The sequence below is a fragment of the Ursus arctos genome, unplaced genomic scaffold (assembly GCF_023065955.2).
Source record: "Ursus arctos isolate Adak ecotype North America unplaced genomic scaffold, UrsArc2.0 scaffold_22, whole genome shotgun sequence".
NCBI classification, from domain to species: domain Eukaryota; kingdom Metazoa; phylum Chordata; class Mammalia; order Carnivora; family Ursidae; genus Ursus; species Ursus arctos.
Genome location: NW_026622897.1, coordinates 54,658,317 through 54,685,095, shown reverse-complemented (window position 1 = coordinate 54,685,095; position 26,779 = coordinate 54,658,317). Strand labels below are relative to the sequence as shown.

Below are 26,779 nucleotides of genomic sequence, written 5' to 3'. Positions count from 1 at the left end.
TGCGGCGGCGGCGGCGGCGGCGGCGGCGGCGGGACGCGGGCGCGGGCACCCGAGCGGCGGCCGCGGCGCTGCGGGCTGCGGGCTGCGGAGCGCCCCGCGGAGGTGCCGGGCGGGATCGGAGGCGGGGAGAGGTCTGCAGGCGCGCCCGGGACGCGGCGGCGCCTCGGCGCTGGGCAGGCAGAGCCGTGCGCGTGGCCGTCCGAGTGGGACCGTGGTCGGACTCTGTCTCCAGCGGCACGTCCGTCTCCGGTGTGCGATCGGATACCCCGGTGAGTGTGCGTCGGCGTGTTCGGGAAAGTCTGAGGATCAGCGGGTGAGCGCGTGCGCCCCGGCGGGGCGAGTAGCTGAACCTGTGGGACTTGTTTGTGTGTGCGCTCTGGTGTGAGCGCCCCGCGGCGTGGGCGAGCGCCCCGGAGACCCGCGAGCCCCTGGAGGCCGGCTGCGCCCCCTCAACCCGGGGGCACTCTGGGCGCCCCCCCCACCCCGCGCGCCGGCGCCTCGTAGAACTGGGGGTGGGGGTGGGGGCTGGGACAGTGGCCTGGAAGGAGTTAAGCCTCTCTGGGAGGCGGGGGGGACTTTTAATCTGGACCGCAGTGCTATAGGAAGGGTCAGTTTGAAGAAAGGCTGTGCCCTCCCTCCTCTCCCCAGCTGTCAGTGGCAGGGTGCCCCCGCTTCCCCCAAGAGCCAGACCCAAGGGCCAGGCCCAGCTGTGGATTAAAACTGCCAGTTTGGGGTCTGTGGGGCTGGTGGCCACTCTTGCTTTCGACAAGGCATCCTCAGCTTCCATCTCCGGTGTGCGATCGGAGACCCTCACCTGGGCCTGCAGACTGAGGTGCCGGGTTTCTTTGGGGCTCTAGGCTGGAATAATGGGGAGTTTTGAGGACTAGGGTGGGGCCCTGGTAAAGTCTCAGTTATCTGTGTGTGGGAGTGGTTGGGAAAGAGATTCTTTAAGCAGACAGGGCCCACAAAAGCTCTCTGGAGACTCAGACCTATATTCCAATCCTGCCTTGGCCACGGTGTGACCTTCTCTGAGCCTCAGTGGCCTCATCTGTAAAAGGGGGTTCATAATAATATGGAACTTGAGGGTCGTCGAGTTGCTGATGTGTGGGTCATGTTCAGTACCAATGTCCTTCTGGGTGGGCTCACTGCTTGGGGATCTGAGTGGGGTCAGTCCCTGGAAGGAATTTCCTGAAATCTGTATCTCCACTATTCTCTTCCCTGGGCTAACAAGACCCAGCCTGAACCCCTTAACCTGGGACTCAAGGTCTCCAAGAACTGCTCCTTGCCAACCTTTCCAGCCCCTTCTGCCTGACCCTTCTCCCTCTCGTGATCACATGTAGTCCTGCTACGCACACTAGGCAGTTTCTTGCCTTTGGACCATTGCGTATTCTATACTCACTGCCTGAAATGCCCTCCTAGCCTCATCTTCCTCAGCTGGAGAATTACCCAGCCTTGGGGCCCAGCTCAGATGTCCCCTCACTGGGGAAGTCTTCCTTGATCCCACAGTTGGGCTGGAGCCTCTTCTGACCATTCCAAGTCCCCGTGCTGACAGCCCTGGAGCCACCTTGGACCGTTGTGGTCCCTGTCTCCTCCTTCCCTCTCCAGAGGCCTGAGGCTCCCTGGAGGACAGAAGCTGGCTCTCGCTCCTTCTCTTTTGCCAGCACCCTGCACAGGGCTGAGCTGAACTGAGAGAGCAGTAGCAGCCCCTTCCCCTGCCCCCTGCCCCCAGCTTTCCCAGTGAAGGCATGTCTACTGTGACAAAGAAGAGGGAGCTAAAATCCAGTCATCGAGGTGGGTGGCATAGGTTGTCAGACGAGTGTGTTCTGGGACACTACGGGATCCAGAGTGTGCAAGCTGAAAACTTTGATTTCATCCTGAAGGCAATAGGGAGCCATGAAATGGACAGGGAAGATTCATGGTCAAAGTAGAATTTCCGAAAGATCTTTCTGGCTGCTGGGTGGAGAATGGATTGAGTAGTGCTGTACAAGGAGGTCAGATAGAGACACCAGAAACATCCAGGCATTATTTATACCCTGAGCCCTCGATCCCTCGGCCAAACACTTCCCTCAGCCCTTAGATGATCCTGCTGAGCAATTTGGGGACACTCAGGACTCTCCCTCCCCAGTGGGAGCCAGGAGACCTGCAGTCGATCCCATCCCAGCTCTTCCCCCAACTTGCTGGGTGACCTTGGGGCAGTTCCTGCCCTGCCAGCCTTCCAAAGGAGGCCAGCACCGGTAAGGTCCTGTGTGGAGACTACTACGTGCTTGGGGAGGCCACGGCGTGGAAGAATCGTCAGCCTCCTCTTCTTCCTGCCTTGGGCTGTCCTGGGGTCTAGCCAGAGGAGCTGGGGGACCACAGTGGGCGGCCTTCATAAATGGTTGGCAGGCTTGGGCTGCAGAGTGAGGCTACGACCCCTCCGTTCCTATCGTCTTCCTGCCCAGGATGCTCAGGGCTCTGAGGCTTCTGCAACCTCTAAGGACCAGTTTAAAAAATACGAAAAATCACCAAGGCCTCATGGGTGAGTGCTTTGATTTGGCTTCTTTCCTGGCTGTAGCCCTTAGAGAGGCCCCAGTGCCCCTCTAGGTGTCAGCTTTGCCATCTGTAAATTGGACACGATGATCCTTGCCTCTTCAAATGCAACGTTGCTATGACGATTCTTAAGGCAGTAGTCAGGAGAGGGCATTGTAAGCGGTGGAGTGCAATGCACAGGGAGACGTGTGATACTCAGAGACTCAAATGCATTTTGAAGATACTAGAACATGGGTGCAGTAACAAGGCATTGTGCTAGTTTTGGGAATTTTAACTGCTGACTGTCTTCCTCCCCCTGTGTCCCCTCTGCAGAGACAGCCTACTAGTAACAATTTATAAAAGTTCCTCATCTTATCCTCTACCAGCCCTACGAAGGAGGAATTATTACCCCTTTTTGCAGATAAGGAAAGAGAGGCTCAGAGTTTCCTTCTCGAGATCACAGAGCTGAGGTGAAAGCTAGGGCTTCTGCCTCCCTGACCCAACTTACCTCTCTCCATTCAAGACAGAAGCTACGTCTGAGTAAGGCCTGGTCCTCTGGCTTTCAGGCTGAAGGAAGCTTGAATCTTGCCCTGAAAACATGACTTAAGTCTCGCCTGAGGCCTGATTAACCGTGCTGCTCACAGGACCAGGGAAGCCCAGCCGATCTGGTGAGAAAAAGGTGGAGGCTCTCCCGCTGAAATCCTCTCTCTCCCTGAACTGTCTTCTGTGGGCCTGGTTGGTGCACTCTTGGACCCACACTTTCCTCTTGGCGGCCTTTGGGTCCTCAGTCCTGGCCTCTCCCAGCCATCGGGTCCTGACGGGGGGAGGCTGGCTGTGGGGCCTTCCCTGACCTCTGTGCTCATCCTAGAGGTCAGGTGCGGGACTAGGCCAGCCTGCTTTCTCTCCATCCGTAACCCCCAGCACAGGCTGCGCACAGGGCAGGTGCCAGGGAGCGCCTGGGAGATGAGGGACCGTGTGGAAGTGAGGGTATAGTGGAAGAGGAGGGCCTTGCTCCGAGGAGAGCTACAGCTGGTTCTTGAGCAGAGGAGTTCCTCCACTCCCCTGTTACAGCATCTCCTAGGCCTGAGTATTTCTTGTCCAGGGTGAGTAGCTAGAGTCCCTGACGGGACGGTGGGCAGCCTGGGCCCTCCTGGGCAGCTGCTTCCTCCTTGGCCTCCCACTCTGGCTGCCTGGCACGGTGTTTACAGCGACAGCGATACTGCTCGGGCCCTGGAGCATGGGAAGAGGGCCTCCTTCAAGCTTCTTGGGGCCCACGCGACCCTCTCTTCTCCCCCTCCCTCAGGGGAGCCTCCTGGTGTTATTCCAGTGTCCACAGCCCCTGCTGTGGGAGGAGGAGTCTTGCTCTGGCTGTGCTGTGGGCCGGCAAGGATGCTCCCCATCTCTCAGAGAAACCAGGGCCAAGAGACCGGCGCCTCTCGCCTCTCGTTAGACCATTAGTCTCCTCCTTGGTCTCCCTCCCTTTCGACTCCTCTGTTCTATCCACTTCGCATGTGGCATCATCATTGTCAAGGTCACTCTGACTATGTCCTTCCCTGCTTTAGCCCTGCCGTGGCTCCCCATTGTCCTCAGGATAGAGGACACGCTCTCAACGTGGCATTCAAGGCTTTTCATGCGAGTCCCTCAGGCCCACACGCGTTCTGTGCCACCGCCCCCCTACCAGCCTCATATGGCCCCCTGGCCACACTAGCACACCACTCTTTGCACACGCTCTTCCTTCTGCCTTCAGTGCCCTCCTCCCTTTGTTTCCACCTGAAAAAGTCCTAATCTTCCATCAAGTTCCAGCTCAAATGATGGGACTCTTCTGGGCAGCCCCCACAGGCTGGTTAGGAGTTCCTCTGGGCTCCACGGCTCCTGGGCTTCCCTTGATCGTGGCTTAATCCCCCAAGTGGACTTAGTGCATGTCTGTGTCTTTCTCCCATCCAGACCGGAGCTCCCGACCAAGTCTGATCAGAGTCTGGTTTGCAGGGTCTCTCTAAGGTTAGACACATGGGGACACTGGCAAGTGTTTGCTGAGACTTTGTGGCCCCAGGGACAGTGATCTATGATTCCATTGCTCTGAGAGTCCGGACTCCTGTGGTTTTGAGAATCTCAAGACCAAAGACTATCAGAAGCATTGAGTAACAGACTTGAAGAAACACTTAGAACCGGAGACTCTTGGAATTGGACTATCGGAACCAATGAACTCAGAATTCCGGAAGGACCCAGAGTGAGACGGCCTCAGAATCACAGACTTACTTGTATCCTGTTCTGTACTTTTGTCTTTTTTTCTACCTTGGCTTTTCCAGTTCTCCCTTTTTCCTCCCAAACTGGACCCTTCCTACTTCTCTCCAGACTTGACCACAGTCTTTTCCAAGAGCCTTCCTGCCTCCTCTGACCATGACTTCTGCCCCGCCCCCTTCCCCCAGCTCCTGGTTATCCAGGAGGGCCCCCTGGTGAGAAGGGTTTCTGTGTCTCTTTGCAAGGACAGGTAGACGCAGCCCCCCCATCAGGACAAAGCATGGTTTGCTAGCTGCAGGGAGCACCACCTGCCCCCTTGTCCTCCTCATTCCTCAGGAGCTGCCTGGTATAGTGGTGATTCTCCCCATCTGATCAGTGAAGAACTGGAGGCTCAGAGAGGGGAAATGACTTGACCAAGATTGCACAGCATGCGTGGTCCTAAGCTGGAGCCTGAACCCAGGGTTCTTTCTTCTCGAGCCTGGCTAGAGGCATTTGGACGTGAGAGGTCAGGGTGGGGTCCAGGCCACTGTGGTTCTGAACTGGTTCAGGTTAGCAGTGTGTCTCTGGAGCAGGGTGCTGGGCTGGGCCGTGCTGGGTCAGGGGAAGGATAGGTCGTTGAGCACTCTCACCCCCACACTGACTATAATTAGAACACCAGACCTTTAGTAAGGCCCTTCCTCTTAAGGAGTCTCAGTCTTCTGATCCGTAACATGGGAGGCCAGCCTGGTTATCTGAGACCCACACTCAGATGTTCTCCTAGGGTGTGGCCCTCCCAGCCAGGATTCTAGGGGCTTCCAAGAAGGAGAGAGCCTCCAAAAAGGGCTACCAAACCCAAGGGTCTCCTGGGGGAGGCTGCAGAGGCTTCGCACTGCAACGGCACTGGCTGATAACATCTGAGGTTACCCCTCAGCTATTTCCCCAGACCAGCCGCAGTGCTTGTGGTGCAGAAAGCACACCAAGCAAACCTGGGAGCCTATTGGCCTTCAGCCCTATGGAGGACATTTGGGAGGGGGTGGAGAATAACTTCCAAGATCCTTCCCGTCCTCCTAGTCAGACTTGCCTTCTCTACCTCCCTCAAGCCACAGGGATGATGGTCAGTTCCTGTGTGACCTCTTGCTCTGGTTTTTGCTCACTCTGCTCTTCTTCTCTTTCCACTCACCTGACTCCTCTCCACCTTCCAAAATGCAGGTCAGGTGTCCTCTCCTCCAGGAAGCCTTCCCTGACCACCCCGTCCCCAATTCCCATTAAGGACCCTCTTGGCTGCTTCAGCCTGGTGCCTCTGCTTCCTTCGGCCCTGATCACCCCGAGTTGCCATTGCCTGTTTCTGGGTCTCCCCCCCCCCAGCCTCCCCTACACTTTCCACCTTGACAGTGAGCTCCTTGAGATCACAGAAGGGTCTGACCCACCTTGGAGTCCCCAAGTGCCCTGCACGGGGACAGACATAGATGTGGTAACCTTTGTAAAGGGTGAGTGAATTAAGGAGTATAGTGGGGTCTAGTTCCTGCGGGGGTCAGTCTCTGGGCTGCCCTCCTTCTGAGGAAGGCCTTCAAGGCGGGAAACTTGATCCATAGCCAGTCTGGCTGTGACCTTGCTACTCTGCCCATGATTCCTGTGGGTTTCCTGCCCGTCTTGTCTTCCTGGGATGTTCCCATCCTCCCTGTCTTCCCCACCTGCTGAAATCCTATCTTTTTACATTATTTCATAAAATGAGTCTAAATCATCTCCTCTAACTGTCTCGACAACCTTATGCAGTGGGTGCTCTTCTTAGATTGTAAGGAAATTGGGGCCCCAGTTGTGGAGCTGAGACCTGTCCAGGCAGCACAGCTGGGAACGGCAGAACTGGGATTTCCCACCTGCCCATTGTCCTCCCCTGCCCCTCGATGGTGTTCTGGGTCCAGGTCCTCTGTGTCCCCTCACAGCACCTCACCCCCAGCAGAGGCGGGTTGCAGGGGTTTCCAGAGTGGTGATGTCACACTCCCCTGCCAGGCTGGACAGGACCAGCCAGGTAGGCGGGTGAGTGGGCAGTACGTTCATTCTGGAGCTGCCCTAGTGGAGAAGCTGGAATGTTGTCCAACCACCCTGGAAATTCTGCAGCCGGCCTGGAAACTGCCTCAGCCCCTCCTCGCAGCTTTGAGTTAACTAGCCCGGGGCTACAAGGAGAAAGACCCAAGTGGGATAGAGGCGGAGCCGGGTAGAGGGAGCAGGTGGTCTGCCCCTCCCTCCCTGGTGACCTTGGATGAGATTTGGGCTACTTAGTTTTTTGTGGTTGTTGCTTTGAGTGGTGAAATGGGTTCAATAATCATCAGGGCTGCTTCACACTGAGGAAATACCAGGAACAGTACAGTCTAGTACCTGCAGTTCTAGAACACTCGGGAGTTCCCTACGGCAGAGAACTGACCAGACAGGCAGAGCCATGGGGCTCGAAGAGGACTGGTCGGGGAGCTTCCTGGAGCAGACGATCTGGGCTACGGAGGGTAAGAGGTAGTGATCAGGCCACAGCTCCCAAAGCCACATCAAGGCTGCACTGCAGTTTGCTAGCTCTGTGACCCTGGACAGACTATTAGCCTCTCTGAGCTTCTCAGGCTTAAATGAGAAGAGGTCTACCTAACCCGGACCTGGTACAGGGAAAGCACTCCACTCTTGTTATGATATATAAGTTAGAAGATAAGGGATGGCGTCCCTGAGCAAAGATATGACCTTGGGACTGCTTTGACTGTGCTTGAGAGGGGAAGATGAGGCTGAGGGCAGAGGAGAGAGTTGTCTAGAGGCGTGGCAGGGGTCAGCTCAGCCAGGGCCTGAGGGCAATGGGGAGCCGTGGAAGGCTTTTGAGCACCACAGTATACCGTCAGATTTGTGTTTTAGGAAGCCCCGTGACTGCGGTACGAAAGATGGACTGTAGGGATGGGGTGGGGGTGAGGAGACAAGTGAGTAGGCTGGTGCAGTGGTCTGGAGAAGAAACACAAGCCGAAGGCCATGGGCTGGGGAGGAGTGGCCTGTCTGAGCCCTTGCGTTGGTTGAACTGACAGGACTCGGTGACTGATGGATTCCACTCGGGTAGGAAGAGCTACAGTGTCAAGGATAGAGAAGGGTTTTCTAGTGCGGAAGGGTGGAGAGTAGAGATCCTTCTCAGAAATGGGAGGAATGGCTTTGAGAAAGTGCTCCGCTCCACGTTCGTCTGTTAAGCAAAGGCATCTCCTAAGAAGAGGATGGGGTGGAGTGGGGTGAAAGGTGAAGCTCGTTTCTTGGTCACTGGACTCTTCTGCACGTTGGCAAGAGCTCCCAGCCGGCTGCCCTGTCAGCCTGAGGCTCCTGGGGCAAAGTGCACTAGGAAAGCAGTGGCCTGGGGGCATTTCCCCGAGCTACACCCCCTACCTCATTCCCAAAGCCCCTGTCTCCTCCTCTCTTCTCACCTCCCCCCATGCTTGCACTTTGCTTCCAGCTTGCGGACCTGGCTGTAGCTGTCTCGGACCCACTCCCCCATTGTAGGGACATGAAGCAGATGGGGAAAGGAAGGGGGTGTCCTTTTTCTCCCCTGATGAGTCTGAGGTGCTGGTGGATGCTGGGACTTGCACATCCGGAGGGGTCCCTCCACCAGGTAACCACCCCCTCAACGAAACCTTGTGCCTGCTGGGGCGGGGGGGGCCTCGCAGACAAGACAAGAGCCAGAGCCAGAATCCAGAAGTTCTGTGCTCCAATCTTGGTTCTGCCCCTGGCTTATGGTGAGGTCTTGTGACAGGGCCTCAGTTTCCTCCTCTGTCAAATGGGAGTTTGGTGCAGGTGATTTCTAAAGGCTGTCCTAGGCCCTGTCTAGGACGGGGTGTGTGTGTGTGTGTGTGTGTGTGTGTGTGTGTGTGTGTGTGTGTATGTGTGACTCTGTGTCTGGGTATCCGGGTATGTCCGTGCCCGTGTATGTTCATGTGCGTTAGAACACCTATGCGGGAATGATTAGAGGTGGGATACGGAGGAGGAGTATTCCAGATAGAGGCATAACTTGAGCAGAACTGTGCTGGCGTGCATACTGTCGAGTGTGTGCCAGGCAAGGAGGGTGTTGACTGTTCGCTCCTGTAGGCACTGAAGCAGACCAGGACGGAGGGAGGGGGCCTTGGAGACTCAGCTCAGCTCTGCAGGATGTGGGGAAGACCTTCGCCAGCACACCACACTCCTGCAAAAGGGGCTGCCTGGGGAGGGAGGCTGGGAACAGCCATCCCTGGAACACGTGAGCCGAGGGTGGACAGCTAGGGCCTGTGGGTGGGCAGAGAGCTGTTCCTACTGGGACAAGCACACCAGTGCTTGCCTCTTTGGGACCAAGGTCAGAGCATCGGAAGCCCACCTGGGAGGGCTCTGCCTGGCTGACTTCCTGCGACCAGGACCCCAAGAGCGCATGCTGTCTTCACTTCCCACAGAGCCCACACCGCGGCCTGCCCTGAGAAATGCTAGAAGCTGGGTGCAGTCCCAGGCCAGGTGACCTGATTTTCCTGTTTCCTGTAGAATTCCCTGCATCCTGGTCCAGGCCTGCGCATTCATGAGTGAGGACCCCGAGCAGGCATCCTGACTGAGAGCAGGGGCTGGTCAGGTATGGGCGTGCGAGGGTGGGGTCCACTGGCTCGTGCAGCCTCACTTGGGCATGGGTATATGCTGAACCAGAGTTCAATCGAGGGGATCCCCACCCTGCTCCCTCATCCCAGGCTGTGATGAATTCAGGTTTCAGAGCCAGAGAGCCCTGGTATCAAGTCCATCTTCTCCAGTTCCTAGCAGTGTGACCGTGAACGAATAGCTTACCCTCGAAGGCAGTTATCTACTGGGGAGTGAGGTGGGGGCGAAGCGAAGATGTTGCGTGGAAGCTGTTCAGCTTGGCTTGGCCCTTACAAAATGAAGGGTTGGGGGTAGGAGGCACCAGACCAGGAACTCCTGGTCCAGACTGACCCATGGCCTGAGCCAGGGATGAGCGAGATAAAAGAATGTGCTTGGCTTAGACAGCTGACCCACCTCCAGAATGCCTAGGTCCTGTTCCCCTCCCCCTGGCATTTCCCAGGCCTGTCCAGAGAAAGGCAGGGCTCTTGAAAGAGAGGCAGTCCAGGTGCCTGTCTAGGGCAGGAGCAGGCCTCAGGTGAGGTGGTCCCCAGGAGTGTTCCCCAGGAGGCCACCTAGGGTCAGCAGCTGAGAAATCTGTGTCAGGACAACTCTGGGGCCCTCGGAGGAATAAGGGAAAGGAGAGCCACTGTCATAAAACTCAGCCTCCTCTGGACTCCTATATCGTCTTGTGCTGGCTTCATTCATTCATTCTTTCTTTCTCTCATTCATGTCACACCTGCCTTGGATCAGGCCTCTTGCTGGGTGACCGGACAGAGAAAAGAATCAGAAGGACCCAGCCCTCTAGGAGCACCTGGAATGTGTTGGGGTCGAGGGTGGAAGGACAGATTCCCAACAGGGTGTGAGGAATGTTGGGGATGGTGGAGGGGGAGCGTTTCAGAGATGAGGTGACATTCGAGAAGAGCCTGGAGGGGTGGGCAAGATGAAGTACAGTGTGAGTAGGTTCTGGAAGGGCTTTCCAGGCAGAAAGAACAGCATGAGCAAAGGCAGGGAAGCCTGGCAGGGCCAGCCAGAACTGGACACAGAGGGGCTGGCAAGTGGTGTTGGACAAAGTTAGGTGGGAGCTGGTCTCTAGGGAAATGGGGGTGAGACCCCGAGGGCGCTGGGGATAAGGAGAGGCGGAGCAGAGGGCCAAGGGAGAGGGCTGGGAATTTGACTCTCTTCATAAGCAGGGGCTGGGGGGCAGGAAAGATGTACTCCCAGGTTGGTGGGCCAGCCAGTGGAGGGAGAGGGCAAGCAGGGTCATTCTGGACGGGGGCCATGGCAATGGAGTCCCCAGCTGGCCTGAGAGGGTGGAGGCCAGGATGTCTTAAAACAGGTGGAAAGGGCAGCTTCCTTGGTTCATGAGAGACTTAGGGAAGTCTCCACCCCTCCACTAGCATCAGAGATTCCACCCTTAGTTATTAGCAAGAAAATCATTGTGTACGGATACTGACTATGGCTCAGGGTTGGCAGGGGCAGGGGTGAGGGTGAGGGAGAGGGCCCTGACCCAGAGGAGAGACCTGCCGGACCTAGGCACTGTCATGCCTACCAATGAGTGCCCCTCTCCCCATAATGCTCCTCCTCCCGACCCCTGAGCCAGGCATCCTGCCAGCCTCTCCCTCCTGCCCCTCCCCTCCCCAAACTCCCTCTGGCCCAGTCTCTCTGGCCTCTGTCCCTAACCTTCCAGATCTCTCCCCTCTCAGGGTCCCCAGGCCTGGCCCCAGCTTGGGCCTTAGCATCACTCCCCTGGCCCGTCACACTCCCCTGCCACACAGCCTCCAGTGAAGACCCGTTGCTCCTCCCCTGGTGATCTGAGAGAGCTTCCCGAAGATTTCAGGAGAAGGCCACATCTGGGCGGAACCTCGTAGCTCATACCACGCCAGCGTACCTACTGTGTGCCAGGCACTGCTCCAAACGTTTTACACAAATGACTCAATCCTCACAGCAGTTGTATGATGTGGGTATTAACCTCATTTAATTAATTAATTAACTAATTAATTATTTTATTATTCCTCATTTTACGGATGAGGAAACAATGGTGGTCTGGCTCCAGAGACCAGGTTCTTAATCACTGGAGTTTGCTGTGCTGAAGGATAAAAAGTTCTCATTCCAACAGGTGGAGGTGAGGGGTGTGAATGGATTCCAGGTTGAAGGAGCGCCATGACCCGGGGCTGGGAGGCTGTGTTAGGCCACAGAGGACGGGGCTGGTGCGGCTGACAGAGGCTGGGTTGTGAAAACCTCCAGTACCAGCCTGAGGAGGAGCAGGGTTTTCTCCTGAGAACAGGCAGGAGCCATAGAGAGGTTCAAGCAAAGGAATGACTGTCTTTACAAAGACTCGTCTGGGCTGGGGGGACCTGAGGCTAGAGGCAGGGAGGCTAACACAGTGGTTCCAGCTGCAAGGGTGCGCTGCATGGACCAGGGGTGGGATACAGGAAATGCTTTAATGTCGGGTCCTGAGTCCTGGCTCTGGGCAAGAGGGGTCCCAGCAGGCCAGCCCTAGCCCCAGTTCCCCCTGGCAGGGGGAGCCGCCCCCTCTCAGCTTGGCACCACATGCTCTCCCTGCCTCCTCGCCCTGGGTCAGCCCTGCCTCCTTGCATCTGACAACAGGAGACAGAGAAGATTCTGGGGTCAGGGGATGGGGAGAGAAGGGAAACCGAAGGACCTATGTGTCTTGCAGCCCCCTAATCTCAACCTCAGGGGCCCTGAACTATTGCTGGGCAGGGATCTCATGGTCTACGAGAGTGGATGTTACTGGGCTTATAGAATCTCCAAGTCCCAGCCTCTCAGGACCTTAGGTTCCAAAATGAAGGGAATTGTACAGCCCCAGATTCTTAGGATGGGGAGGACTCACATGTCAACTGCCTTCTCTGTCCTCCCAGACATACCCACACACAGACACAAGCCTTTCTAGCAGACTCTGCTAGAAGAGCCACTTGCATACCCCCCAAACAGGGAGTTCACTACCTCCTTCCTATACCCCCTTCCTTTGTAGGGTGGACCTGGATAGGAATTGCAGGCATCCCTAGCTATGTGACCTTGGCCAACTTATTTGAATGATCTGTGTCTTAGACTCTTTAGTGGAAAACTGGGATGATAACCTGGTTTCCAGAAGTATGTTGTAAAGATGGAATGAAATAACATTGATACAGCATACCTAGTAATAGGGTTTGAAAAACATCAGCTCCCTTTTGGGGTGCCTGGGTGGTTCAGTCGGTTGAGTGTCTGCCTTTGGCTCAGGTCCTGCCCTGAGTCGGGCTCCCTGCTCAGCGGGGAGCCAGCGGGGAGCCTGCTTCTCCTTCTCCCTCTGCCTTCTGCTCCCCCTGCTTGTGCTCTCTCTCTCTCTCTCTCTGTCCAATGAATAAATTCTTAAAAAAAGAAAAATATCAGCTCCCTTTGCCCCTTCCCACTGTTAGAAAGTTATTCTTCCTGTTTGTCCCAAACCTGCCTACCTGCTATGATTTCCAGCCTGCCCCTGGGACCTTGGGCACATCTTTATTCCCAGACTGGGATATCTGTCCCCTGCCTCCCGGTTGAGAGAGAGCTCGTATTGGTCACATTGGTGGGGTGAGGAGAGGAAGAAGGTGGACACCTGTGCTCCAGGTGCTCACTCTCTGGGCAGTCTGGCCCCATGGGTGTGTTATCTACCCACTAGGGACAAGGTAAAAGACCATTAAGATAGTGGTGGTATGTGAAGAGAAGCTAGGTACACATGGGGGAAGCTGAATTTGCCCCACAAAAGAAGTCCCCCCTGTCCAACCTCTGTCCCCCCCAGTCCCACCTCTGTCCCAGACTTCCCTGGACTCTTCAGGAGGGTCACTGTCCCATTTGGTAGCCTCATAGGCCAGGGGACAGACTGCCTTTTACAAATGCAGAAAGTGCCAGAATATAGGAGTACCTAAAAACTATTTGCTGAGCGGTGAATGAATGACGAACGGAGGAGACCCTTGGAAATATTCCCTCAAATACCAAAATACCGGGCACGGGGCCAGAGCCTCTCCAGAGAGTGGAAAGATGAGCTAAAGGAAAGAACTTTTTTTTTTTTAAGATTTTATTTATTTATTTGACAGAGATAGAGACAGCCAGTGAGAGAGGGAACACAAGCAGGGGGAGTGGGAGAGGAAGAAGCAGGCTCCTAGCGGAGGAGCCTGATGTGGGACTCGATCCCAGAACGCCGGGATCACGCCCTGAGCCAAAGGCAGACGCTTAACGACTGTGCCACCCAGGAGCGCCCCCCCTTTTTTTTTTGAGAGAGGGTTGGGGTGGGGGGCAGAGGGAGCGGAAGAGAGAATCTCAAGAAGGCTTCATGCCCAGCACAGAACCCGACGAGGGGGCTCGATCTCAAGACCCTGAGATCATGACCAGAAATCAAGAGTCAGACGTTTAACAGACTGAGCCACCTGGGCACTCCTAAAGGAAAGAACTTTCTAATACCTCCAGGAAGGTAGGAGCTGCCCGCTGGCCAGAAATGCCTCAACAGGGGCGCCTGGGTGGCTCAGTCGTTAAGTGTCTGCCTTCAACTCAGGTCATGATCCCAGCATCCTGGGATCGAGCCCCGCATTGGGCTCCCTGCTCGGCGGGAAGCCTGCTTCTCCCTCTCCCACTCCCCCTGCTGTGTTCCCTCTCTCGCTGTCTCTCTCTCAAATAAATAAAATCTTTAAAATAAAAAAAAAATTAGGTGTCTGCCTTCAGCACAGGGCGTGATCCCGGCGTTGTGGGATCGAGCCCCACATCAGGCTCTTCCGCTGTGAGCCTGCTGCTTCCTCTCCCATTGTGTTTCCTCTCTCACTGGCTGTCTCTATCTCTGTCGAATAAATAAAATCTTAAAAAAAAAAACACAATAAAATAAAATAAATTAGAAAAAAAAAGAAATGCCTCAGCAGGCAGCTGGGTGTGAGGTGGTGCCAGCCATCCTTAATGGCTCCTTTCCGTGAATCTGAGATGACACCGCTCTGGAACCCTGAGCTGTTCAGAGTCTAGAGCCCAGGATCCTCGATCTAGAACTCTGTGCTCCTGAAGTTCTAGAGCAGGGTTGCCAAACTTTTTTTTTAATATGAAAAGATCTCTGAGATATTTTTTAAAAAGATTTTATTTATTCATTTGAGAGAGAGAGAGAGAGAGAGAGAGAGACAGAGAGAGCACAAGCAGGGGGATAGGCAGAGGGAGAAGCAGACTTCCCACTGAGCTGGGAGCCTGACTGGGGTTCGATCCCAGGACCTGGAGATCATGACCTGAGCCAAAGGCAGAGGCTTAACCTCCCAGCCACCCAGGCGCCCCCAAACTTTTTTTAAAGGCCAGATGGTAACTATTTTAGGTTTGGGGGGACATATGGTCTTTGTCACAACCATTCAACTCTTCATAAATAGATGGGTATGATTGTGTTCCAATCAAGCTTTTTTTTTTACAGAACCAGACTGGTGGGCTGCCTCTGGCCCTCCGGATGTAGTTTGCCTACCCGTGTTCTGAAGTTTTAGAGGTACATGGCTCTCGTATTCATGGATCTCACGCATTCTCGAAGTTCTAGGGTTCCAAGGTTCGGGGCCCTCTGGGTCCAGGGAGAGAGTCAGGTCAGGTGGCTACAAAGGCCTTGAACGTGGTTGGGCCGGTCTGAAGCAAGGGGATCTGTGGGTGCGTGGGGTCCCTCTGGGCCCCAGTCAGGTGGGTGTGTCAGCCCCCCCCCACCCCAGCCCCGGTCATGACCCTGACGGCTCTTCCCCCCCACCCCCCTCCCTTCAGGGCGATGGCCACAGGCCCGGGCCACTGGAACGGCACGGTCAACGACTCCTGGGAAGGGGACGAGCTGGGCTACAAGTGCCGCTTCGACGAGGACTTCAAGTACGTGCTGCTGCCCGTGTCCTACGGCGCCGTGTGCGTGCTGGGGCTGTGTCTGAACGCCGCGGCGCTCTACATCTTCCTGTGCCGCCTCAAGACCTGGAACGCGTCCACCACGTACATGTTCCACCTGGCCGTGTGCGACGCGCTCTACGCCGCCTCGCTGCCGCTGCTCGTCTACTACTACGCCCGCGGCGACCACTGGCCCTTCAGCGCCGTGCTGTGCAAGCTGGTGCGCTTCCTCTTCTACACCAACCTCTACTGCAGCATCCTCTTCCTCACGTGCATCAGCGTGCACCGCTGCCTGGGCGTGCTGCGCCCGCTGCGCTCGCTGCGCTGGGGCCGCGCGCACTACGCCCGCCGCGTGGCGGCCGCCGTCTGGGCGCTCGTGCTGGCCTGCCAGTCCCCCGTGCTCTACTTCGTCACCACGAGCGCGCGGGGCGGCCGCATCACCTGCCACGACACGTCCGCGCCCGAGCTCTTCGGCCAGTTTGTGGCCTACAGCTCGGTCATGCTGGGCCTGCTCTTCGCCGCGCCCTTCGGCGTCATCCTGGCGTGCTACGCGCTCATGGCCCGGCGGCTGCTGCAGCCCGCCTACGGCACGGCGGGAGGCCTGCCGCGGGCCAAGCGCAAGTCGGTGCGCACCATTGCCGTGGTGCTGGCCGTCTTCGCCCTCTGCTTCCTGCCCTTCCACGTCACCCGCACCCTCTACTACTCCTTCCGCTCGCTGGACCTCAGCTGCCACACCCTCAACGCCGTGAACATGGCTTACAAGATCACCCGGCCGCTGGCCAGTGCCAACAGTTGCCTTGACCCCGTGCTCTACTTCCTGGCTGGGCAGAGGCTCGTGCGCTTTGCCCGAGATGCCAAGCCACCCACGGACCCCGCTCCGATCGCCCCAGTTCGCCGCCGAGGGGGCCTGCGCAGGTCGGACAGGACTGGCATCAAGAGGACAAAAGAGATATCGACCAGCAGTGAGGACTCTAGGCGGACAGAGTCCACGCCAGCTGGTGAGGAGAACTCTAAGGACATCCGGCTGTAGGACCTGAACCCCTCAGGACTGTGCAAGTTTATATGGGGCGGGTGGGGCTGTAGGGACTAGGACTTCTTCAAATGGGATAGTCCCCCTAGATAGGGCCCATTAGTGACTCATGCCTGATGGTCAAGGGAGCCATGACCTCATTGCTATGTCATTTGGCAGGGGCTCAGAATGTTCTCTGTGGTCCAGAGATCTCAACAGTCCCTACGACGCCAGTCACAATTTATATGTGTGAGTTGGGGAGTAAGGCTTCAAGAAAGGCAAGGGTAAGGGGCCAGTGCTGCCCCTGGCCTGACTCCCACATAAATAGCTGACTGTGCCTGCCAGGATATCTAGCCTGATCAAGTCGAATGGAGAAACAGGCCCGAGAGGAAAGTGACTTACCAAGGTCACAGTCGGGGCCTGAGCCACCTAGGAGGGGCAGGGTTACAGGTCGACCAGAGGACCCTGGTAAGGGGCCAGGGCTGAGCCAGAGCTTCCTACAGAGGGGTCTAGGGCAGGTCCGGATGCCCCAGTGAACACACCTCTGAGGAGCAGCCCCATCCTGAGAGATGAATGTGATGTCCGGGAACCAGTGTCATAAACCCATCTGGAGGCTCCCCTGGGCTGGGAGCCAGTTTGAGGCTGTAACTTCTATTGACGTTGTTGTTGCCTGCTGCGTTGTGCCCTATTCTGTGGTTTGAGGATGAAGACACAGCCTAGGAAGCTCTCACCATCCACACTGGGGTCCTTTCTCCAACCTGTACTCTTCTGCCACCTGCCTTCCCGCTAGCTGCGTCAGTGCTCATCTCACACCAGGGATCCCCTCTCCAGACCCCAGGGCATCCCTCACTTTAAAGCTAACTGGCTTTTGTGCCTGGCTCTGCTGGCTGCAGACAGGAGTCAGATGGGGTCCTGTCCTTGGGATCGCCCAGTTTAGGGCTTAATGGCTATGACCAGTCATGTGCTGGTAAATGTCAAACTGCCTAACTAGCTCTCCAGGGGGTGGGGGGAACCCCTTATTTGTAGCCTTGCCAGTTGCCATGTTGCAAATACTCCTGCCTTAGCCAATTTCAGACTGCTCAATGTGATGTCAGCCTCCTTGCAAAATCCCTGAAAATTTAACAATTGGCTCTTGCAAGCAGGTCCAAGACGCTCCAGCACACCACGGATAATGCTGAGTGGTTGGGGCTATGGACCAGGGGGTCAGGGAGGCTTCCTGGAGCGGAGGACACTCCTGAGCTACAGCTTCTGAGAAAAGCAGTTCATCAGAGAAGAGCATCCAGGTGCAGGGTGCATCCTGGGCAAAGACACGGGGACAGGAAAGGGTATGCAGGAACTGGAGGCAGGCCGGGAAGCTGGCGCCCAGGCTCACAGCAGGAACAAGGCTGGGGGGGAGGGGGGTGGGTCACCAGGATACCAGGACAGGGCTCCCTCTTTGCCTTTACCTGAGGTTTCCTCTGCACAGGGGCTAAGAATGGGAGAGATTCCCTTCTCCTCCTGTCCCATCGTCTGCCTCTTGGGAAAACCCGGCTATGGTATAATAGTTGGAGCTCAGCCCGGGTGAGGGCATGGGGTGAGGGAGATGTTTCTCACCTGTGACAGATTCTGGGTTCAGCCAGGACCACTGTGGAGACTGGTAGAGCTCAGCTGAACAGGGCCCAGCTCAGCCTTAGGGCAGGGGTAAGGCAAAGCTGACAGGCCTCACCCCTAATCTCAAATGTAGAGATTCACACCCTCCCCCTCTGGGAGACCCTTGCTCTATGGGCCCACTCTGCCTGAAAGAAGATTCTTTTCCCACCCAAATTCTGCCTGCCTCTTATGACTTCTTCACCCTTCCCACTCGACTTTGTCCACAAAGGGCACCCCCAAGCATTCTCTATTTAGAGTCTAGCTCCACAGCTCCTTCATGCAACAGGGACCCATCACAAGCCACGACCCAGAAAAACTACTCCGCATTGTGCAATGTGGGTAACCTGCTCAAAGTAATGTGAAATGCCCACCTCCCACATTCTATGTTCTATACTTCTGTTAATGTAACCATAGTCCCTATGAGCTTTTTTGTGACTATTTTTTACAGACTGTCCTTGAGCCTTTCCTGCAGGCCCAAGACTCTTTCCTACCAGCTGCTGCTCAGGCTGAACCCTATCCTAGTTTATAGGAACCCCATACCCAGGTAAGATTACACCCAAGAGTGTAAATGCTGGGCTCTGATTCCCCCAGCCCAGAGGCAGGAGGTTATACATCATGATTTTGGGGGCTCCTGAGTGTGCATTTGTGGTTGGGGGGAGGGCTATAGCCACCACAGGCCCAAGTACCCTTAGTTCCCGTTCCTTTCATGTCCTGCCTACCTACCCCTCCAGCAGCTTCCCTGGAGATCCTGAGAACCCAGGGCCCTACAGCACATGGGGCCAACACTATGGCCTAGTCCCAGGAAGCCTTCCTTCAATAAGCCGCCTGCACATTTCTAAGGACAAAGGACCTAGGGGAAAGGAGGGCCTTACTCACCATCTAATCCAGTGGCAGACAGTGGTGTGGGTAGGGAAGAGAGACTCTAAGGGAACCAGGGACAGGCCCAGGGTTCCACCCCTGGACCCTAGTGAGACTGCTTGACCCCTCAATGTGGACCGCTGGCCTTGCTGCTCAGTGCCCAAACCGTCCACCTAGCGGGTGAGGTTTCTGACCCTCCTGCCTTGTGCTATTTCCAGCCCAAGTAAGAGCAGGATTTTCCACTGCCAGCCCCAGACCATTGTCCAGCAGTGACGTGGGGGGACCTGCCTGCTCTCAAAATATCTCCTCTTACTCACTGGGCCTCCCTGCTCCCTCCCAACCACCCCACCTCCTCGCCCTGACATCACTTCCTGGGGCTGTTGACTTTTGAAGGCCACTGTGAAAGGTTATAGCCACCTGACAGGGACCCCAGGGATTATCCAGCCCAGCTGTAGACTTGAGAGGGGTGGGGCCTTGCCCAAGGTCACTTAGCAGGTCAGCGTGGCGCCTGGATGTGTGCCAGGGGCTCAGGCTGTCCCTGCAGCTTGGCTCCCTTTAGTTCAGGTTGATGCGTCTGTGGGATTCCTGCCATCACCCCCACTGCCCCAGCTCTCCCCACCCCGGTGGATGGAGCTGGTGAGTGGAGCTTTGGCACTGAGGCCAGGGGTCTAGGAGAGGAGAGGGGGGTGGGGGAGGATAGTAAAGGTCTGCTGTCCTGCCTGCAACAACTGTTCTCAGTGAGCTCTGTGCGTCCAGGACAGGGGCCCTGGCACACGGGGGCGGGGGGGGAGGGTGTCTCTGCCCTGGGAGGGTAGGTGTCCCAGGGCCCGGGAGGGAGGTCAGGCCCCCGTAAGCGACCCCTCTGCCACCGCCCTCGTCATGGCAGACTTGAGCTGTTCCCTTCAGAGTCAAGCTCATGAGGCAGGGTACTCACGTATTAACCCATGTCCCAGGCACCGTGCCAGACCCTCTCGTCTCTATTATTTATTCTTCCCCACAACTGTATGAAATAGACATTATTCTCCCCATTTAGCAGAGGAGGGGACAGGCTCTGAGAAGTGAGGACTTGCTCCAGATTATACAGGCAGTCAGGGGATGAGTCAGGATCGAATCCAGGTCCATCAGATGCCAGACTAGTTCCCTTTCCAGCATCCCATGCCACTAGCAACCCCTGCTGGGCAGGAGGGTCTGTAAGCAACCCTCCGTGGGATTCAAGATGAAAGGGGCAGTATAGTGGGGATGGGCTTGAGAGCACAGATCTGATGCCCGGACTACCTCTGTTTGAGTCTTGTCTCCGCCTCCTCCCGCTGCGGCACCTTGGGCAAGTTACTGAATCTTGCAGGGCCCCGTTTTTCTCATTTCTGAAAGGACATACTACCTCCCACGCAGGGCATTGGATCAATACACACGAAACACTTAGAACAGTACCAGGCACCTGGGAAGCACTTACATGGCAGGCACGGTGCCAAAGTGACACAGAGGCAAACCGGCTGGACCCTGCCCTCATGGAGTTGACATAATGTAATATATAACCACACTAGGACACATTATTTGAAGGAATGGAATGTCCAGCCAGTGAGGAACAGTGGGCCTCCTGTGACAAGGCTTCCCCTGGATGGAGGAGGAAAGCAGGTCTACCCTGGGGTGAGGTGTGGGACCACCCTTGGCACTGGGTGGCCTTCAGGCCCATGGGCCCGTGTGTGTTTACAGAACCTTGTACCTGTGCCAGGCTGTGAGAGGGCAGCAGGGAGAAGCAAGGGGGGGAGGAGGTGGGGGAGGGAGGGAGGCCCTTGACATCAAGCTTCTGGAGGCGGCCCTTATGGACCAGAGAGCTCCCACTCGCCCATGGCAACAGGCTTAGCCATTTCTCCCCAACTGATGGTCCCCATTGTGGGGTGCTGCAACTACTTCTTGGTTCAGCCAAGAGCCCCGAGACCCAGGCTGGCAGGACCGGCTGGGACCTGGGCCAGAGCAGGTGATGAAAGGGCAACTTTTGCTGTGTGACTGGAGGCCATCTGCCTGCCCTCTCTGGGCCACTCTCTGGAGCTTGGAGCCCTGGTTCCCACATCCCAGTTCTCCCTGCCTCAGTTAAGGCATCGGCCACCTCGATCTTCAGCAAAGACACAACTAACAGTTGCTCCCCCAGCCATTCCCCAAGCGCCCCGGGTTCTCAGTTCTGAGGACTAGAGTTGGCAGCATTCCCCACCCCCCCCCCCGGAGTCAAGTGACAGAGAGGTAAAGTGGTAAAGTGACTCCATGGGCACCCCCCGGGGGCTTGGGGCAGAGCTGGTCCGCTATCTGATGGCCCTTCCTCTTGCAGGCGGAGTGTGGACTCTGGCCGGGAGTGCCTGGACCGCAGGGTGAGATCTGTTTGCCTTTCCAAGCGGCATGTGCTGGTCGGGGATGGAGAGTGGGGGGCAGATGAACCCCAGAAGCCAAGCTCTCATCCTCTTCTCCCCTGTGCACCATGTGCCTTGGTGAATCCCTTCTCCTCTCTGGGCCTCGGTGTCCCCATCTGCCATGGGGCTTGGCTCTGCCCAGCCACTCTTCCTCCAGTACAGGCTTCCTGGGCTTGCCTCTGTCTTGGCTCCTGCTCAGCCAGGTGTCCAGTCTCAGGCCTGTCCCAGCCAGGAACAATGGGCCGGGCTGGGCCAGTCACTCAAGGCCCCAGACTCAGTCCCCAAGGGCTCACCCTGAACTATTTTCAGCCCTTGGAGATGGAGTCAGAAAAGGATTTTCCACTCCCAGTACAATGGCTGCCCTGGACCATTGTCCAGCAGTGACCAGGAGATCCGCCCACCCCAAAATACCTTCCCTGCCCCTACCCTCTGGGCGTCCCCACCTTGATAGGCTTCCCGGGACTGTCAACTCCCAAAGGCTGTTGTGAAGCAGTGCGTGAGTCCCCCGGAAGACAGGACCGGTTGGATTCAGTTTTCCCTCCTGGCAGGGACCCCAGGGATTGTGTGGCTTCTTAGAGGGATGAGAGGCCTAGAGAGTGCCGTGCCTTGCCCGAGGCCACACAGCAGTCAGCATGGAGACTAGATGCGAGGTCTGTGAGGCCTCTGCTGCCCTCATCAGCTCTGGGCTGCACCTTCTGAGGGCTCACCTTGGAAGGCCACAGGTGGGCCTGCTGGAAAGAGGCCTGAGGGACATGGGTGGAAGGGGGTGTACCTTGGGAACCTGGGGCACCCTATTCAGTCCTGTTTTTACCAAATGTGGTTTTTGCTTGCACTGAACTCAGGGTTACCAAGTTGTGGGAAAGAAGGAGGTTGGGGGCCCAGGGAAACTGAGGCAGGAGGAGCAGGGTTCTGGCCCCGCTCAGCCATCACCAGCTCTGTGACCACAAATTCAATGTCTTTGTTTGTAAAATGGAACTGCTAATACTTCTTTTTCCAGTTTACTGAACAATGAGAATGCAGGAAGGCACAAACACAGCTATTTTATTTTCCTATCAGTACTGCCTACTCCATGTCTAATTTCCTTCCCCATCCATAAACTGTTTATATGGCAAACTCCAAATATTTGAGTCACTTGTGAGTAACAAAGTTCATTCCAGCTTAAGGTTCCAACCCCTACTTAATTTAATGCCCACCCCTCTTCTTCCCCAGTGCGGGGAGGACTCTCCTCACCCCTCCTTTGGGTGCCTCTCTCCTCCGGGTGTCAGGCAAGTTGGGGAGGAGGAAAGGGACCAGTATATCTTCCCCAGGACTGCCACAGCCCTTCCTTGCTTCTCTGGCCGTGACAACATGACCATCAGTGACCCTCCGTGGGGAGCCCTCCAAAAGCCAACCCACACCTTTGTAAAGAGTCTCTTCGTTCACCCAGTCTGAGTGTGCCCCATCTTTCTTGCTGAGACTAACTCCTACACCCGTCTCCTGAGTGACTTTCCTAGAGCACCGCTCACCCGGCTTGGCTGAGAGCTCACAGCAGCAGGGTCGCTTTCAAGGTCACTGAGCCCAGGGTTCAGCTTCTAGAATCAGCATGGAGGGTGGTCGAGGGCTGGGGTAATAAACTCTGAGAAGGTGCCTGACCCCAGTTGTTTTCGGGTTTCTTTCCAAAGTAGGGTATTTTACCCCCGTGTATCCTTGGATTTATGTCCTGGAGCCAAATTCCAAATCAGCAGCCACATGAAAATCCCAGGGTATTGTGGGATTAAACTGTTAGACCAGCCTTTGTGACCAGAGCAACTGCAAAATGTGGGGGAGGAAATTCAAAGCGTCAGGCATGGGTCACCACGCAGCCTGCGCCAACGTGTGCGTGCGTGCGTGCAAGCGTGTGTGTGTTTATGTCTGTGCTGAGTTGTCACCTCTGTGTTCTCGGGAGAGCGCTGAGGGGCAAGGGCGGCCCCCACAGACACCAAGCAGATACCTGGAGACAGAAGGGCTTCGGGTGGGTGGCCACCCTGCAGGAAGCAGAGGGAAGAGGGCTGCCAGGAGGTGGAACTAATGGAAGGAGATGGTGGGCTTGGGAATGGCAGGAAGAGACGGGGAGTGCGGAGAGGACCCGCGTGTGCGGGCTTCAGGGCCCAATTCAATTACGTTCTCTATTCTTAATTTACTACTAACTCCCCCGCTGCCGGCTCTGCGGACCCCTTTCTACTCCCCTCGTTCCCCATTCTTCTTCCTTTTCCCCAGCCCCCGTCCCTCCACACTCCCCGCTTTCGTCTTCTTTTTGCTCCCTGCCCCCCCCCCCACCGCCCCCGGGGAAGCAAACGGGCCAGTTCAGAGCCTCAGACCCATTCCTTCCTTCTTGAGCCCTGGCTGCCCTCCCTTCGCCGGCTGTGCTTCGGCGTAGGTCCCCAGTTCGCGGACGCTGCCCTGCTGCCCCCTGGTGGCCTGCATGGCTGCAGATGCGGGAAGGGGGGCTGAGGTCCAGACCTTCCCCCCACCGGGGACTGATGAGAGGAAAACGATCCTGCTGGCAGCCAGGTTGTTGGAGAGTGCGAAGTGGGGGTGGGACTGAGAATTGAAACAGGGAACCCAGTTTGCAAAACATACCCTGACTTGCAAAACAGGTGACAGGGCTCGATCAAGCCATGCTGTCCATCTCAGACTATCTAAGCGCACACTTATAAACACCTATGTACTTAGACTCACAGGTTCCAAGAGAAGACTGCAGACTAAACGGACCCAATAGTAATACTCCTGGAGGACTCCTGTGTTCTCAACATCGGATTGCTGACTGTTCCAGCAGCTCCCTGCTCTGCAAATTCTGACCAATCTCTGCCAAAGACCATCCTTTGACTAACTCCAGGCCCCCACGATCCTATAAGCACGCTTCTCTAACTCCCCACTTTGGAGACACCCCAGGGATCCCCCAGTGTGAAGTCTCTGTTGCAGCAAATAATAAGCCCAGGCTTGTTGGCTCCAGGTGTGGTGCTGGTCAGCTGACCCTCACTGACAAGAGATTCCTGCGTGAACGGGTGAGAGCAGGTGACACTGCAGCTCTCTATTCCAGTCTCCCCACCCCCACGGGCTCTCAGGGACGGCCCCATGTAGAGCCCTGCAGCCCCTAGCTGACCCATCACGCTGCGCTCAGGCACCAGGACGAAGCACTGCACTGTGGGTGTTTTCGTCCCGCAGAGGAAGCACACCACGTCCAGTTGTTGGCTTCGTAAAGGCAAGACTGAGGGGCAGACCCAGCCGCTCCGTCTTTGGGGCATTGCATCTGCCAGCCTCTCCAGCCTGAGGGTTCAAAGATGCTGACTTGATCCTCTCTGGCTCTTCCAGGAGCAGGGGCGGGGGTGTCCCTCAGGACGGTGCCATGATGTCCTCTGGCCTTGTGCGTCCCTTTGACCTCCTGCTTACCTTCAAGGCCCCAGACGGGGCTCCCCCCCTTCACTGGCTGTCAGACTCTCAAGCTCTGAGTTTGACGATGCAGCTGAGTGTTGGGAGAGGGGCTAGAAACCCTCCTAAGGGAATTTCTCAGGCCCCTGCCCCCAGCCCTGCCCCATTCCAATGCCTCCACCCCCACCAGAGCCCCTGACCTCTGGATGCCCCTAGAAGTCCTTGCCTGCTCACACGGTAGCCTCTACGACTGGACTCCACCTTCTGGGAGGTATGACCAAGCTCTGCTGGTCCTCCTAGCAGCCCCCGTGACTGCATCTGGGCAGGTCAGGGTTCACCCACTGCCCATGAGATGTCTGTAATTTGGACCCACCAGCACGTTAGTACGGAAGATGCATCCGACTCTCAGTCACGGGGAAGGGGAGGCCCAAGTGCAGGGCCCTTGGAGCGGAGTGGAAAGCACAAAGGTGAGCCAGCCCTCCAAGCCACACCCCCACATCTTCACTCTACACCTGCAGCCCTCACCCACAAGTTTTTCCTCCACCTGAATCCAGGTGCCTTCATTCACGACACTCAGCACAGAAACCTTGGACTGTTTCCATTGAATCTTGACTCTGCCACTCTAATCAGATGGGCACTTCAGTTTCCTCATCACAAAATTCATATTTTGTTGGTACTATCTGTCTCTTCCTACTAGGGTGAAAGCTCCTAGAGGACAGGGGTCTTTGTCTATTGTGGTCACTAATTTATCCCCAGTGCCCAGAACAGTGCCTGGCACATGGTAGGTACACAACGATTACTTGTTGAATGAATGAATGAATGAATGAATGAATGAATAGTGATTCATAGTGAGGAATAAATGAGAAATTCTACAAACTTTTGTAGACTATCTAGTACCAGTGGATGCTCATTAGACATTAATTCCTTTCCTTTGCAAAACAGGTCAAATTATTTCATGTAAGCTTCACAATGGCTCTTTGAGGCAAAAACATTATTATCAATTCATTCATCCATTTATTCAACAAATATTTACCAAGAGCCTACTATACTCCAGGTACTGTTGTACATAGTTGGAAATTATCAGTGAATAAGAAAACAAAGACCCTTCCCTTGTGGAGTTTACATTCTAGGAGGGGATGAGAGAGACCAAAAGCAGCAGTCTTAGTTAAATGTAAATTCCATGGTATGCTAGAAGGTGAACAGCAGAGAGAGGGATTGGGAGGGTGGGCAGGTAGAGGGTAAGAGGCGGGGAGGGGGGTGTGATTTTAAAGAGAATGGTCAGGTGAAGCCTCAGGAGGGGCCCAGAAGAGGACATTTGAGCAGACTTGAAGGAGGAGTGGGAGTTAACCAGGGGGCTCCCTGGGGGGAGAGTAAACCCGTGCACCCACTGCCTGGGTAAGGAGGCAGTGACCGGAGTGGAAGCAGGAGGAGTGGAGTCCAGACATGGGGGAATCCCGTAGGACAAGGAATGAGGCGGAAAATCACGACAGAGATACAGCCCGGCTTGCATTTTAGAAGGATCTGGCTAGTGGTGCCTGGGTGGCTCAATCGGTTAAGCAGCCGACTCTTGATTTCGGCTCAGGTCATGATCTCAGGGTCGTGGGATGGAGCCCCATGGTGGGCTCCATGCTCAGGGTGGAGTCTGCTTGAGATTCTTCCTCTCCTTCTGCCCCTCCCCCTGCTCCCACTTGCTTTCTCTCTCTCAAATAAATTTAAAGAATAAAGAAGAAGAAGGTTCTGGCTGCTGTGTTGTGAATAAATGAGACTGGGGGCGAGAATAGGAGTGGCAAGAGCAGAAGGAGCTAATGCAGGAAGCCAGGAGGGAGATCATAGGGATTGGGACCAGGTGGTAGCCATGGAGGTGGTGAGAAATGGACTGATGCCAGATGTATTTCGAAGGAAGAGCCAATAGGATTCCTGATAGTTTTTTCCTGCAGGGTTTGGCAGGCAGTGAAACTGCAGTCCAGAGGAAGTCTAGAGGGGTGGCACACACCCACAGGTCCCTGAGTGGGATGGAGAATGGAGCTAGGATAGCGGGAAGGTCCCCAGGTCTGGGGCAGTGCCTGGGGAACAAGAAGGCAGCATGGCAGGAAGGATTCTGTCACAGCAGGTCACAGACCAGCTCCAGGGCAGCTGGGCGTTGATTTGATCAATGACTTTTTTCTCTTCCTCTGAATTCCCCCATGATGGTCTTTTAATTGGGTCCATTTGTTCCAAGACCATGAGCTGAGCAGACGCCAGAGTATTTGCGTATTATTAAATAGATTAGAAAATGGCCCTATGGTTTGGGCAGCTGGAAAAGTCAGAGCAGCTGCGTGGCCTCTCTGAGGAGTAATCA

At 55.9% G+C, this 26,779-nt stretch overlaps 1 protein-coding gene across 10 annotated transcripts; it reads left to right on the top strand.

Annotated features, from left to right (window-relative positions):
* The first annotated feature begins 108 nt into the window (after positions 1-108).
* On the top strand, positions 109-26,165 carry P2RY2 (purinergic receptor P2Y2). 10 transcript variants are annotated; one of them, XR_008960955.1, is made up of 4 exons: positions 109-269; positions 15,052-18,341; positions 20,976-21,015; positions 23,746-26,165. XR_008960955.1 is itself a non-coding variant. In XM_044390898.3 (4 exons), exons 3-4 carry the CDS (start codon positions 15,056-15,058, stop codon positions 18,254-18,256), a joined length of 1,113 nt encoding a protein of 370 aa, XP_044246833.3. In that variant the 5' UTR covers positions 109-269; positions 9,235-9,319; positions 15,052-15,055; the 3' UTR covers positions 18,257-22,683. The 10 variants fall into 10 exon arrangements, 5 of the variants coding, with proteins under 5 accessions (XP_044246833.3, XP_057172808.1, XP_044246830.3 ...); XR_008960954.1 differs by having other exon boundaries at positions 15,052-20,299; XM_044390898.3 differs by lacking the exon at positions 23,746-26,165 and adding an exon at positions 9,235-9,319 and having other exon boundaries at positions 15,052-16,157; positions 18,246-22,683.
* Positions 26,166-26,779: the final 614 nt, after the last annotated feature.

Excerpts from the sequence above, each read along its gene's own strand:
- P2RY2 (XM_026518044.4), top strand. The coding sequence starts at position 15,056 with ATGGCCACAGGCCCGGGCCACTGGAACGGCACGGTCAACGACTCCTGG.